The sequence below is a fragment of the Syngnathus scovelli genome, chromosome 6, assembly GCF_024217435.2.
Source record: "Syngnathus scovelli strain Florida chromosome 6, RoL_Ssco_1.2, whole genome shotgun sequence".
NCBI lineage: Eukaryota > Metazoa > Chordata > Actinopteri > Syngnathiformes > Syngnathidae > Syngnathus > Syngnathus scovelli.
Window position 1 is genome coordinate 13,993,574 of NC_090852.1, and position 14,666 is coordinate 14,008,239.

Genomic DNA, 14,666 nt, shown 5'->3' on the forward strand with positions numbered 1-14,666 from the left:
TGTTTTTTTATTTAACTAAAATCTGTTTGTTTTGCCCAGCGGTCACTCTTTAAGGAGCTTATTCACAAATGTTTACACGTGTTTTCTTTGTGGGTAATGAAATGAAAAGTTGACCTGCACAGTGGTCCTCATACTATATATATATATATATATATATATATATATATATATATATATATATATATATATATATATATATATATATATATATATATATATATGTATAATTTGCTCATTTATTATCTACCCTATAAATTGTAGTGTACCACTACGTCATCAGCGACCCTCGACCTTTGGTGGTTTCTTGCTGCCCGATTTGCTATGACGTCATCAAGCCCACCCAGAACATGCGCCAAACACCGGAAGTTGAACAATCAGCTGATCGTGCGTCCCCTTGTTGATTCCTGAAGTTGCCGTTGTTCGGACACATTCAGCCCGGGGAAGGAATTCAGCGGATGGTTAAAGGCTCACAAACACATGACTAACGGGGGACGTGGGCAATTTGAATTGGCATCCTCGCGGCACAAGAGCTAGCTCACAAACTGGTGATGGTGGAAGGGAGAAAGAAAGACAAGCCGTTTTGTGTATTTTTGCCATGACCGTGTGAGCTGCATTTTCTATCTCTTGTGTATCGAATTCAGGATATTTACTTTATATACGTTTTTTTTTTCCTGTTTGTACTTAATTCTCAATGCAATAAGCGCAACTAGCTCCGTCGGCTAATGTTAGCGAATAGAGCAACACTGTTGTTGTCTTGCTCGGCGCTTTCGTAACTGGCCGATAGTGACCGATTTATTTAGCCTTTCAATGAAGCAATATTCCGACTGATTGCTGACCTTCTACGTTTCGGGTTTGGCGTCAGGTTGGGTAATTTGTTTGCCAAAGTCGAGAGCAGCTAACTTGGTAGCCTGCTTTTAAAATTGTTGCATGTAAGACTCCTTGAGACCTTGGGATTGTTATTTAACCTTATTTGATTTACATCTTTTTGCACTCTTTTAATCATAGTTTCAATGTCGTACATTAAAGTGGTCACTTATTACTGGAAAGCTTCACGTTGATGCCCACCGCTGTATTTGGTGGCTTGTTTATGTTGGGAGTTATGAATTTAAGTATCCAATTGCAGTAGTCAGGGTCGAGACAGGCAAAGAGAGAGACAGGGAGAGGGTCCCTCAGAGGGTCCCATTGAGTCTTAAGGTGAGCCATCAGCTACTACTCGCCAATGCTGGATCTGGAAGTGGTGCCAGAGCGATCACTTGGAAATGAGCTATGGGAACTTGTCCTCGGTAGGTATTGATTTGACAAATGCTATATTTGAAAGAACATAATGTATTTGGCTTTAATTCCGAGAAATACTTTTCGTCGTTTTTTTGCTTGAATTTGAATGCATTTTTACATTGAGGACACAGCACCTAAAATATTTACCATGAAAGAAATGAATAGCTTGTTGCATAGATTCAAACTGCAGGTTCTGGATGTTGCTTTATAGTGAAGCTTACAGGAAGTTCGACTCAAAATCCTTTGTTTGTTTATTTGTTTGTTTTTGTTTTTTCATGCAGGCATGCCATTGGCCCAGGCCATCTCTATTCTCCAGAAACAGTGCCGCATCATCAAAAATGTCCAGGTGCTTTACAATGAACAGGTGAGATGGTCACAATATCTGTTTCATTCATTTACAGCAAAAATAATAACGAGATCCTCTGTTGATGGCCGTACCAGCAACAAACATTTTATTGTTTTATATATTTCATACAACTACAGTCTACAATTGAGGGGTGACAATATTTTGACAATTTCAATGTGTGCGTCAGCCTCACCCGCTACTGGCTCAAATACTTTTTTGCATGATATATTATTTACATGTATGTTGTTATTTAACGTATTGTCAGTGATTCTCTTTTGTCTGTTGAAAAATGATTTGTGACTCTCGTAAATGTTCCTTGCTATCTGCCAGATTCCAGGAATTGCCTCCAGCATCATGTGCATAATTACATATCCACAGTCCACCCATCTTAATGTTAATAAATGAGCTGGTTTCTCTCAACAGACTCCGCTCAGCCATGACCTCATGCTGAACTTGACTCAGGATGGTATTAAACTGCTGTTTGATGCTACAAATCAGAGACTCAAGGTGAAATATTTACATATTTTTGTACTACCACCTCCACAAAATTGTTTCTAAAGATCTCACAACAATGAACTAGATTATTGATAGGCAATAGAAATTTGGCATATTTTTGCTATGAAGGTCTCATAAACCAACTGCATAATACTGTTGTTGTTTTTTCATTAATATCATTTCACTCAGTATCACATTCAACTAAAGGAAGCATTGTATTCTTGTTACATGCCAAAAATTGATTATTTGTTTTCTGTTTGTTGACAGGTAATTGAAGTGTATGACCTAAGCAAACTGAAATTGAAATACTGGTGAGTGAAAGTTGAGTGGAGTTGATTTCTGCTTTATTATTACATGTATGGTCTATTCATTGTTCGTTTTATGTTGCATTGGAGACGACATTCAACTTTTAGCCACACCGCTGCAATTATTTGACCTGTAATGGAGTCAGTCCGTCTTTTAATGTGTTCTTAGGACACTTTGTAGACATTAGCGTCTGAAGTAATGTCGAATAGCAGATGGGTGTTTATGTGTCTCACTGGCTATATACTCTGTGTCTTTCAAGTGGAGTCCATTTCAATTCTCAAGTTGTTGCCCCCACTATAGAACAAATAGACCAGTCTTTTGGGGCAACCCATCCTGGAGGTACACTTTTCTTTTAACATTTTTCATCTAGACACAATGGAAAAATAGAGAATTCATAAATAGAGAAATGTACTAAATGCTCTCTTATGTCCCATTGGTGTCCAGTATACAATGCAGCAGAGCAATTGTTCCATCTCAGCTTTCGAGGATTGTCATTCTCCTTCCAACTTGACTCTTGGAATGAAGCTCCAAAATACGAGGTGAGAATGATACAGTCGGTGACCGCTTAAAAACTGCAGTTGTCGATATATGCATGCTTGTCTTTACCAGTCCTTTTCAAATCGGGAGAACCCAAGTTGCATGAGAACATACTATATATGTATCTATCTATATATATCTATATATTTTATATATTTTGTAAAAATGAACTGTGCCAACACATCTGTATGGAAATGGAAGCAATTGTTTCTAATTTGTTTGCAGCTATAACATCAGTTTCAAAACAACAATTCCAAAATTATGAACAGGGAGTAAACTTGCATGGGTTCTCTCTTTAGAGTTTTCCAGATTAAGCATTTCTACCTTCGAGAGAACCAACCTGCACTATAAATGCATTGTTAACAATCAGTTTAAAGATTAATAGGCATGTGGTTGCTTAGGTGCGATAGTAGTAAAGTCTCTCTGATCATTCTAGCAAGTTCATCTTCTTGCAGCAGTTGCATGATTTTTGACATGGCCTTGAGTTGATGGGTACACTCTTATGTATACACGATTTGTGTGTTTCCATACACACTATTACTCCCAGTTGTTTTGCCTTGGCAGCCTAACTTTGCTATGGCTTACTTGCAGATTCCACACGGGGCCGTTGTCAAGAATATGCACATCTACGCTGGCAACAACCTGCAAGAAACAAAGTACTTCACATCCACCCTGTTACTAAGTTATTCGAAAACTTGTTTGTATTGTGTTATAACATTGAAATTGTCATGTACTCAGAGCCCCAGCGATGCCATTGGCCTGTTTCCTTGGTAACATCTATGCAGAGTGTGTGGATGTCCTGAGAGAGAGTACAGGACCAGTGGGGCTTAAGTTCCTCCTACTTTCTGCAGGTAACACGTTTCTGTGCCTATTCCTAAATTCTTTGGAGAAATTGTGTGCTTATTTTCAGGAATTCAGAATGAATTATATTAGTAGCCATACAAAAAGAGCTTGAATAGTAAACTGTACTCTATTTATCATCATTACACGGACATTTGTGCACACAGCAGTGGAACACTACAGTATTTGTTTATTCACTCATAATCTTGTTTCGAATGAGTGTGCAGGTTTCAATCCTGGTGTGATGGGTGATGCTAAAGTGATGTCCTTTGAAAGAAAGATCTACTTTGGAGACTGCTGCCAGAAGGTGCTGGGTGCTCTTGGATCCCCTCATAAAGTATTCTACAAGTCTGAGGACAAGGTGTTGAAACTCTACTTCTCACCCTGCGTCATGTTGAAAGAAAACACTTCTAATTACTGTGCCGATACTCTGCACGTGAGAGTTGATCGTCTATATGTGTTTTTTTGGTTTTTTTTTTTTCAGATGAAGATTCACTCTCCATCACCTCACAAAGAAGTTACTTCCAAATGTAACGACTACTTCTTTAACTACTTCACTCTTGGAGTGGTACGTAAGGACTTGGCTGTGTTTTAAGAAGTTGGCATTGCTTTTGTGTCCATATTTTTACAGAATTGTAATATGTAAGGAGAATGATGATTTTCTTTTGCAGGATATCCTTTTTGATTCCACAACTCATCTGGTTAAGAAGTTTGTCCTCCATACCAACTACCCAGGACATTATAACTTCAATATGTAAATACCTTGTCACTTTGGGTGTATTTCTTTGTGTTTGAATTTTGGATTTTGTTTAGATTATCGCAAAAGTACATTTTTGTACATAAATGCTGTCATTCTGTTCCCTTTTTTTGCACTGTAGATACCATCGATGTGACTTTAAAATTCCACTCATTGTGAAGAAAGGTTAGTGACTGGATGCCCTAATGTAACCATCGGTAATGCTTTTATTTATTCATTTTCCCCACTTTATCAATTTGCATTTGTTTTCTGTCTTTGGAGGAGCTGACTCACAAACAGATGACTGCATACTGACTGCTTACAGCAAGGTCAGTCACTTGTAAACATTTCTCTGAAATTTGATTGAAAGAACATGCTCTAAGTTGGACTCTTCTGAGATCTCTACGGAAATGGGTTTTATGTATTTCTGAAAATCACAAAATTTAGTACATTTACAACCAAAACATACATACACATTTTCCAGTGGTTTCCTGAGCAATTCTTCCCTGGTTTTAGTGGTCATTAATGTTGCTCCGTTGCATCATAGCTTTGTTATTTCCTCTAGTTTTTTAACTTGTAAACTTAACACGACGTAATTAGCGTCTGTTTTTCATCACCAGTGGGATCAGGTTCAGGAAATGCTGGGCCACCCAATGGAAAAGCCTGTTGTGCTTCGTAGGTAATACTTTTTCTGTGAAATAACACCCAAAAAAGGATTTCATATAAATATTTACTGCAAGTACATAATTGTCGTAGTGTCACCATGAAAAAGAAAAATCTGGTTAACAGGTCCTCGTCTGCCAACAATACCAACCCCTTTGGCTCTACATTTTGCTTTGGACTGCAGAGGATGATTTTTGAGGTCAGTCTACTTTGTATGCACTTTGAGTCCGAGTGAATGTCAATGTTTAGTTGTTATGTCTTTTACTTTCTGTTTATCTTTTCAACTTGCAAACCAGGTGAGATGGAAAAGCTGGAGTCTGATTGGCTGCTTTCCCGCACATTTACTGATGTCTGATGTTTGCTTGTTGATGCTTGCTCACATCCGGTCCTCATAATAGTTTATCGCAATTTTTGATTTATGTAGTGTGTATTCAAAGCAGAAAAGTCCTTTAGTCCGCTTGTTTATGTCCGCTTTTGGTCCGGACCAAATGTGGACATAAATGTTTTCATTTGGTGCTGTTCCTATTCAGACTGAATACACCCGTAATCGCCGCACTCTATTTATATTGCCCTTTGGAAGGTAATCAACTGAACTACATCAATCACAAACTGTAGGTCGTGGCTGAAATAACAAGGTTCCAGATACAAGCGTCTGAAATGCGTTCGCTAAGCACAGTGCACGGGCTCACCATTAAAGATAAGACAAAACCAGATAACAAGCTCCGTCAGCATTTTGTTTTCACCTCATATTTTTTTCTCCAGGTGATGCAGAATAACCACATAGCTTCAGTGACGCTCTATCGTGCTCCACTGACCACTAGTCAAGCCCAACCAGAGGCCGGTTGCAGTAGCTCCCACTGAACCAGAAACCCGACATTGCATTCCACTCTGGCTTATTTTCAGCACAGTTGAAATCAAGCAAGCCACAAAAACAACACAGCCATCCTTGCATTAAAATCACAAATGGCAACAGTTCCATTTGTTGCCCTTCTGGCTTGAAAGAATTGCAATGTCCTGCCATTGTGGACTTGTGAAAAACTGCTGTGGTCAAAGTCAAACACAAAAGAAACTTGGCTTGACCTTCGGAATCATCATCATCAACCAACTGCACTGCCAACCGGCAGCTACCGCCTGTCCAAAAAAAAAAAAAAAGAAAAACGGAAGACGCCAATCGGATGCTACAGAGGACTGATACACCAAAAGCTGTCTAATCCAAAGGTTATTTGAACAGTAAAGGACCAAAGCATTCAGTGCCCAGGCCACATGTGACGCCTCTTAAAGCAGAACTATTGCTTTGCCAACGTTGCTTCCCTTGCCACTCCCAATACGCCCATAAATGATCCCCTGCACGAATTAGCCTGCCGAATCATCTCCTATCAAATCAACAAAGCACACAGATTACTTGCCAAGTGAGTTCAAAACAGAGGTCAGCATTTTGCCCCCCACCCTTTTTTTTGTCTTCTCCTCCCCCTCTCAACCAGTAGACATGCACACATGAACTCGGGAGACGGGTTTGTGCAGAAGCACAAAATGTCAACCTCTTTTCTTTATTTTTAGTCCGGGATGTTGGAAGCATTGGACAGTGCATTTTTTTGTCCTCTCTGTGTGCCCGGTCTCACTTAACATACCATCATTATTTCCAAGTTCTTCTTTTTATAATACCTCTTTGCACGCAAATGCACCTCTGTACTTGATTATGTAAGGAGCCCCCTGGGAAAAACACATCAGATATTACCCCACCACTTCAATATTTAATAATTCTGTAAATTCAAAATACATTTTTTATGTCCTCTCAGTCAGGTTACAGCCATCTCTCCTCTGTCCCTGCCCCTGTAGATACCTGCTTTGTATTTTTTTCTGATAATATTTAATGAAATATGAATATGTGTTCAAACTGCTGATGCTGCTGACAGTGTTGATGTGTCATGAGATTGTTTTTGTGTGTGTGTGTGTGTGTGTGTGTGCGTGTGTATGTTTTGAGTCATAACAGCATAGAATCAAACCTTTATCCTTCAAAAGGACTTTTTTTTTTCCTGCCTTTGTTGTGTGAATTACGGACATTTGTCCCGTGATATTAGGACTTTATTTTCATAAAATAACACTTTGGACATCATTTGGGTAATATTTTACTTTGAATTTATTCAGGAATTTATTTTTTGTGAAATGTATCTTAATTGTTGGAAGTATGGCTGAAATTCATGTTCTGGTAACATTCTAGGTTTTCTCTTTGTGTGGCCCGCATACTCCTTTTTTAACAATTTGTTCGGCCCAAATTTTTAAATATTTATTTTTAATTACTTCGTGTGTGTTATAGTCAATTCAGCAAGATGGGCAACTCATCATTCCAATACTGTAACATAGCAGACTCTCGTTTTGAGTTTTTTTTCTTTCGTCATGGGAATTATTGAAATTATATATATATGAGTTGCATATTTTTTTTATTTTCATTTCTTAATTTCTCAGTGTCAGGAATGTTTTATTATTTGTCGGGGCATCAACTCAGTGTAAACTGCTGCTGTGTGGGGATGTTTGCGCTATGTAATCATAAATGGTCGGGTCCACATTTTGACTGCAGAGGCAAGCTGGCTGTAATCAGAAATTGAGTTTTTGGTTTCTCAGTTTACTGCGAGAGTTTGACCGATGCAGAAGAAAATGATCTGCTTAGTGATCTTGGGTTGGATGTACCCTATTGTAAATGTCTGAGAGTTGTAGTGAAATGTTTATTGGCAACTTGCTTTGAGAAGAAAGCAGAAAAGAAGAAACTGCGGAACATATTGTGCCTCATCTCCCACTGAGCCTGTTTTTTGACTAGTTGTTATATCCAATGTTAAATAAGAAAGATCTCCTTGTACATAGAATCTAAATGGAGGATTAAGTGAAATGCAGCATTTTGGTGAATGAATTAATGAATTTATATTTCCTATCATAACAGCATCTCACATGCTGCTTTTAATGTGTTGTCAATTTTACATTTTGCCTGTTCAGATTGCAGACGGCATTTTTCTACAACACCTCAATGTTTTGTACTTTTTCGTTTTACCTCTATTTGAGTGGCAACCATATCTACACCAACAACTCTTTAAGGCTTGCCTCAACATTTATACATTTGACTTAAAGGTGTCCCAATAGAGTAATCATGTAGAGGTTTTGGTGAGCTCCTGCCAGCTTCAAGTGAATGGGTGCATCTCCTCAGGTGGATATATCAGAACCACTAATGGCTTGCGAGACAAGTTGTCCATCTGCAGTTTTATTTTTATAGACAGGTCAATGGGTATTATACATTTTTAATTTATAATGCAAAGCCTTGTTTTGGTAGTAATATGTATATTACTCTCCTGTTAACGCTTTGTATTGTCTGTTCTGTTCCCATCACACACACAACCATTTCCTCTCAAAGTGAATATTGTGATCCATATATTGTGGACTCACTCCACTAGCATTTGAAATCCAGTCCTTAAAGTGAGGCGGTTGTACTTAATTGAAACCTGTTAAAATTCTTCAAATGTGATTATATTTTGAATGCTATTTCTTTGACTGTGCAAGAAGAAATGATACTTGGCATGTTGAATAAAAAGCGCAATAATTATATCATGCAGTGCAAAGGGTGAATGAAAGCTGTGCTTCTCAAAAATCCTTTTGAAGCATTGCTAAATTTGTGCTTGTTGACTTAAAACTCCAAACATGCTTTTATGAGTGCAAATGATCAGTTCTTTAACATCCAAGATTATTTTCAGTGTGTGATGAGGATATTGATAAATAAACAATCTGGATGTGACAAACATTTGTAAAGTTTTTTTTTTTTTTTGCATGTTACAAATTCACAAATAAAAATGAAATCAAAGGGCATTATTAAACCATCAAATGTGCCGTTAAGGGGATAACACAAACAGTAATTCAAAGTCAGTGACTCAGAAACAAACATGCCAAAACCACAAGAACATACAAAACACAAAAGTATGTTTGTCTATTTTCAGTTCATTTTGCCCGTCTGCCAACTTGGATGAGGTGTCATGTGGCTCATCTGTGCTTGGCATCACGGGCCTTTCAAGATGGCCACGAAGCCTGTCTTATTTTATTCTAAATCTTTCCTACAGATTTTAATCATGTGTGACAAACACTCCCTTCTCTTCATAGTCAGTCTCCTCCTCGCCTTTTAAATCGCCTGTTCTCCACCTGAAGGATCCTGATGTCAGTCTGGACCTGTTGTGACAGCTCAGTTTGGGGTCATGCAACAAGTTCCACATGAGCCAGATCTGGGGCACACTGAGGCTATGAACCACCATGAGCTCCCGGTAAAAACACGGGTCGAACGTCTGGAGGTGAGGCGCTGCTGATGGACGCGGAATGCCAAAGGTCCGAAAACCTTGGTGGCGCGATGGCTTGATTCCGATCAGCTGGAGGCACATTCCCAGAAACACATCATCGATGGGGAACAGCTCCACCTGGAATTCATGAGAAAATATCAATATGAAAGAAAAGACAAAAAAGATGACTCGACTTTGTCGCGAGTGGCAAATACTTGTTGACAGGAAGCGCTGAGTCTCCGTGCTGTATACCCAGACATGACGAAGCCCCCTCCCCCGGCATAAGATGGGTACAGACCGCTACCGTAGACAAACTCTGGCACGTAGTACTTGGAAGAACGGCGCCGAATGGGTTTGGCGTTGACGATTATATCCCCAATAAAAAGATCTTGATTTGACTTTTCACTTTGAAGCATCTCCAGTATGTTCTCGACATTCACATAAACATCAGCATCCCCCTTGAAGATGAACCTAGATGACAGTGACAGACGATAAATGACGATGACTGCGTCTTGCTTGGGTTAGGTAAATCTCACACTCACTTGACTCGAGGACAGGTGCGGTTGACCCATTCTAGAAAGTGAGTTTCTTTCAGCGTCAAGTTGAAGAAGGTGTCTTCAAAGTCCCACAGCAGAATGTCCTCAAAGGTTTGACTCTCGTAGGTCAGCAGCTGATCCCACAGAGGCAAGGCTGTGCGATTCTTAGGGACCCCCAACAGGAAGACAGTGCGGATAGACCTGCCTTCTTTACCCCAGGTCCTACGTACAACCTGAAAGTCGAGAGAATTTTTCATTTTGTTTGAAAACAAAAAAGGAACCCATCCAGCAGAGAAGGTTGAGGTGAAACGAGTGTCAGACAAAGCAGTGATCGTATCACTATAGTAGAAATTAAATCTGCGCTGATGATTGTTGTGATTGGTAATGCCCAAGAGGTGGGATGTGAGTTGGAGGAGAACTTTGTGTGGCTCTAATATGCAAGTGCTGCTCAGTACGTGAACTTGTCAGTACATTGAATCATTGGATGAAAGAAAAAAAAAAGATAATATAAGTTTACCTGCCGCTTGTCAAAATCTGCAGCTACAGATTTCACTGCAATGAGCATGTAGAGCTCACGGCTTTCTCCAGCTCCTTCAGACTCTCCCAGCTGACATTTCTGTGGTTGATCTATTAGCAGCCGAAAGTTGCGGTTGTCCTTCTCTCGCAGGTAACCCACAAAGTCAAACGGCGGCAATGTCGGCAGAGCAGCGCCGGTCGTCTTGGTTGGTGTGATGCCCTTCCGTCGGGATTTGGACTTTGCTTTGGATTTGGACTGAGCTTTGGACTTGGGTTGAGGGCGTTTTGACTTGTGTTCACAGAGAGGTAGCTGAAGATCAGAGGGGCTAAATGCATACTGCTCATTTGGACAGATAAGGATAGCGGACATTTAAATGAAAACTGACTAAAATCATTATTCTGATTGTATTTGAGATATTATTTGGGCTGCACAGAACATATGATTACAGATCAAATTTTGGTGTTGACTTCCACTTCAACATTCTGGTGACCAGTACAGATATTTCAACATTTAAATGTTATTCAAAATCAAAGTTAATTTGTAGATAAGGAGGCCCGATACAAAAATGTACTTTGACTCTTAATCAACCCTTGAATCTTACCTCCGGGGCGCCCTGGGCCACTCTGGCTCTGTTTGTTCCCAGCAGGGTCCGACTGGAGCTGGTGGGACGAAGAATATCCAGCCTCCATGCTGGCTTGTCCCACCCAGAGGACAAAAGGGCCTGGAACGTCATAGTCTCGGTTAGATGAGAGCTTTGTGCCGGTTAGTGTATTTATGGTATTTGATTCGATTTGGGTCTACCTGTCGCGCATAGAGTAACAGGAAGAAGAGCAGCAGTAGCAGCATCGTGCACATAACATCTCCTTTTACGTAGCACCGCCTTCTCCTCAGCATCACCATTTTCTGGTTTCAATAGCACATTCAACAGCGGGTGATGTAGTTAGAGATCTCTTAAGCATCTCTGCTTTTAGGACGTCACCATTTGTCCTAGAAAATGTATGATCTCTGTAGTATGTGAGAGTCTGGGCAACCATTTATGTCCATGGCCCTCTTCTCCAGAGCCAGCACAGGCATCCTGACATAAATAAAACAAAGGCACAACAGATGAATCACGGCAATGCAATGTAAAGAACAAAGAACCAGATTTTAGTTCAACTCTCAAACAATTTGGCTGGTTATACCAGACATAGGTTGCAAGACCGACAAACTAACGAAAATACATCTAACGCACATGCGTATGCATTTCACAGGGTCAGCAATGTTCTATTTTGATTGGCACTGTTGCAGAGGTATCAATTAATATGAACTCCAAGATAGTGTCACGTCTCGTCCCCGGTTGTTTGGTTATGTGCATATTGTCCGTGTGCCTGTGTGCTCGCCCCTCCCCTCCTGTGTGCTCGCCCTTCCCCTCCTGTGTGCCCATGATCATGTGATCATGCTCACCTGCCTCTTGTTACCTGTCGTGTATTTAAGTCCTGTCTGCCCCTCACTTCCAGTCGGGTCGTTGTCTTCACGTTTGTTGTCGTACTGTCTTGCTGTCGTCATGTCCTAATGTCTTCACGTCCTTTGTTTCACGTCCCTGTTGGTTAGTCCTCTTCTTGTTTTGTTGTTATGTCAGTTTGCCGGGTCTGTTTGTTTTGCTGAATATTGCCCTGCTCCATTTCGCTCTGTGCTCAATTACTGACGGTATTTTTTTTAAATGTTATGTTAGACATATCTACGCCTGCCGCTCACCCAAAAAATATACACTACAGTCTTTCCTTAAACTGTATTATTTGTTTAGAAGAGTGATTCTCAACCTGTGTGCAGTGGCACATTAGTGTGCCCTGCATGGGAGGTCATCAGCTAGGTGTGCCGCGGAAAATTATCCATTGTCAGCTATTTTGACCAGAAATGTATTATTTTCTAATATATGCGTCGTTTCTTAATTCATTTATGCCAACCACGTATAGTAGGAGGCAAAAAAAAAAAAGTTCTTCCACTAGATGGCTGAAGGTATAATTAACCTGTACATATCTTTGTGTGAGCAGTTTTACTCAGTGGTGTGACGTCCAGTGAAATATTTTCCGATACGAATGAAATGTGTGCCTTTGCTCAATATATACTGAGAAACACTGAGAAGTTGGGATCAAACGGACGTGTCATTATTTACTGGGAGAAAAAAAACGTTTTTTTTCACCTTTATTTCTTTCTCCGAAGCAACATTTGTCACATTGTTTCTCTATTAGTCGTGAATGAACGTTCCCGCAGTATTCACAGCGTTAATCGATATTATTGATAACGTACAAACTGTACAACATGCGTGTAGTACAAATGAAGGGGGCGTGTCTGCTGTTATATAAGTGAATACAGCATTTGTATTCGCGTGGCGAATAATTAGTCAACTTGTCAACATAATATTGTTAGAGGACCACTTCTAAATGTATATAAGAATATATAACATGTAATGCCGAATTGTCACGTACGTAGAATAGTTTAACGTAAGAGTCTGAAAACACGCACAATTAAATATTTTAGCTGTTTTACAACGTCAATAACCATTTTTTACAATAAAAGTGATTTTAAATAGCATTTAAGTACAACATATAAAACAAATTCATTCAAACTTACCCGAGAAAGGAGGAGGTAGGACAAACTGGAAACATCTGTACGAACTGCGTCTCACTGGTACTTTTGTTGCCTTTAAGTGCTATGGGAAATATGCGTTTCATTATTTTTCTGATACAACCTGCATTGCAGCTCCCTCGCTAACATATCGTTTTGAATTGTGAAATACAATGTTTAAAGTATAGTCATGAAACTGGAAAGTGAATTTGTTTAATACCACTGGCAAACATTTAAACTTGCAAAAGATGTAGTGATGGAATTTGGTTGTCAGGACAGGAAATTAAGGGGAGGACGTGAAGGCAGCATTTTCTGAACCCTAACCACGTGGCTAAATTTTGGAGGAACAGCCAAGACTGAGGCAGACACAGCAGAATGGGGGTTGGTGTGGTCCATGTGGGGAAAAAGCATTGTGGGGAAAAAGCAATGTGGACTTTCCTGCAAAAGGGCACATTGATCCCAACAATGTTTGTAGTAAAGAAGGATAGAACTCTCATAGTATTGGTCAAAGTGACGATGAGAAGCTTCTCACAATGAGCAACTGTGATTTATGACTGCATTCTTTAGTCTACGCAGTAGTCTATTGAGGGCTTTGGGTCCATTAAAGAGTTCTGCTTTTGTGACAAAACCATATGTGGTACACAGAATATATATCTGTGTGTTCACAAAAGTTCTAAATGAGAGAAAAAGGAGAATATTCATCTATGTATTCGATTCTGTACTTCAGCGTTCCCAGAGTACCTCAAAATGCACATCACAAAGAACACAGTCAAACGGCTAATTGCCTGACCGACATCCTACAATAGGCTTGAGAGGGTCGATGGGTGGGTCAGATCTGAACCACCTCGAGGTACCTCAGTTTGTTGCAGTATAGCTTCTATTTTATGCGCCTTTTAATCCGGTGCGCCCTATATATGACATAATTTCTAAAATAAAAAATTCAATGAGGGTGCGCTTTATAATCCAGTGCGCCTTTTGGTGCGGAAAATACGGTAAATAACCTGACAGAATTCAAATACCATTTGATAGCTGACCACTAATGTACGTATTTTCCCTGTGATTCCACCTTTGTAGTTCACATTACAGGTGGAAAAACGTTTTGAAAATGGTTATCCTTGTTTCCTTTTTTTTTTAACATGGTAAAAAAAAACTGGCATTTGAACACGGGTATGTTTTATATGCTATTCGCTCTGTGTGAATGTAACATCAACTGCACTATTAATTGTTGTTTACCTTCTTTGTTCATGATGCATAAAGTCTGCTGGTGGACACCAGAAAGTCTGGGCTGGCCCAGTGCAGCTGTGCCATGTCACATGTGATTCGCAGATGTTGAGTAAACATAAAAAGGAAAGCCAGCGAAGGAGGAGAAGGCTAATGAGTTTGCTGTCTTTTTTAGAGGACACGTTGGTTTGGTTATGCACACTAATCCCTATGTCCAAATCCATCCAGCAGTTGGAGAAAACTGCTGAGTGAGCCAGATCATCGGAAAGACACATATTTCCTTCGT

The 14,666-nt window shown here is 39.8% G+C and overlaps 2 protein-coding genes across 4 annotated transcripts; one reads left to right on the forward strand and one right to left on the reverse strand.

Moving 5' to 3' along the window:
• Positions 1–325: 325 nt before the first annotated feature.
• phaf1 (phagosome assembly factor 1) lies at positions 326–8,977 on the forward strand. Of its 3 annotated transcripts, none has more exons than XM_068651084.1 (16): positions 326–1,283; positions 1,557–1,639; positions 2,045–2,128; positions 2,384–2,427; positions 2,682–2,761; positions 2,867–2,961; positions 3,551–3,615; positions 3,698–3,810; positions 4,027–4,160; positions 4,284–4,367; positions 4,471–4,553; positions 4,678–4,721; positions 4,818–4,864; positions 5,156–5,210; positions 5,325–5,397; positions 5,961–8,977. In XM_068651084.1, the coding sequence occupies exons 1-15, from the start codon at positions 1,220–1,222 to the stop codon at positions 5,387–5,389; spliced, it is 1,140 nt and encodes a 379-aa protein (XP_068507185.1). In that variant the 5' UTR covers positions 326–1,219; the 3' UTR covers positions 5,390–5,397; positions 5,961–8,977. The 3 variants fall into 3 exon arrangements, with proteins under 3 accessions (XP_068507185.1, XP_049578787.1, XP_049578788.1); XM_049722830.2 differs by having other exon boundaries at positions 328–1,283; positions 5,156–5,214; XM_049722831.1 differs by lacking the exon at positions 2,384–2,427 and having other exon boundaries at positions 1,216–1,283; positions 5,156–5,214.
• On the reverse strand, positions 8,414–13,256 carry b3gnt9 (UDP-GlcNAc:betaGal beta-1,3-N-acetylglucosaminyltransferase 9). Its single transcript, XM_049722829.1, has 7 exons — positions 13,166–13,256; positions 11,357–11,630; positions 11,157–11,276; positions 10,556–10,864; positions 10,045–10,271; positions 9,718–9,973; positions 8,414–9,640 (listed from the first exon to the last, which is right to left on the reverse strand). Exons 2-7 carry the CDS (start codon positions 11,453–11,455, stop codon positions 9,296–9,298), a joined length of 1,356 nt encoding a protein of 451 aa, XP_049578786.1. The 5' UTR covers positions 11,456–11,630; positions 13,166–13,256; the 3' UTR covers positions 8,414–9,295.
• Positions 13,257–14,666: the final 1,410 nt, after the last annotated feature.

What these genes read in the sequence shown, in the direction of transcription:
- b3gnt9 (XM_049722829.1), bottom strand. Translation starts at nt 11,455, where the DNA reads ATGGTGATGCTGAGGAGAAGGCGGTGCTACGTAAAAGGAGATGTTATG. An exon ending in TGGCCCAGGGCGCCCCGGAG is followed by an intron (nt 10,865 to 11,156) that starts GTAAGATTCAAG and finishes TCTGATCTTCAG; the next exon opens with CTACCTCTCTGTGAACACAA. An exon ending in CAGATTTTGACAAGCGGCAG is followed by an intron (nt 10,272 to 10,555) that starts GTAAACTTATAT and finishes CTCGACTTTCAG; the next exon opens with GTTGTACGTAGGACCTGGGG.
- phaf1 (XM_049722830.2), top strand. Translation starts at nt 1,220, where the DNA reads ATGCTGGATCTGGAAGTGGTGCCAGAGCGATCACTTGGAAATGAGCTA. An exon ending in TGGGGCAACCCATCCTGGAG is followed by an intron (nt 2,762 to 2,866) that starts GTACACTTTTCT and finishes ATTGGTGTCCAG; the next exon opens with TATACAATGCAGCAGAGCAA. An exon ending in AACAACCTGCAAGAAACAAA is followed by an intron (nt 3,616 to 3,697) that starts GTACTTCACATC and finishes TCATGTACTCAG; the next exon opens with AGCCCCAGCGATGCCATTGG.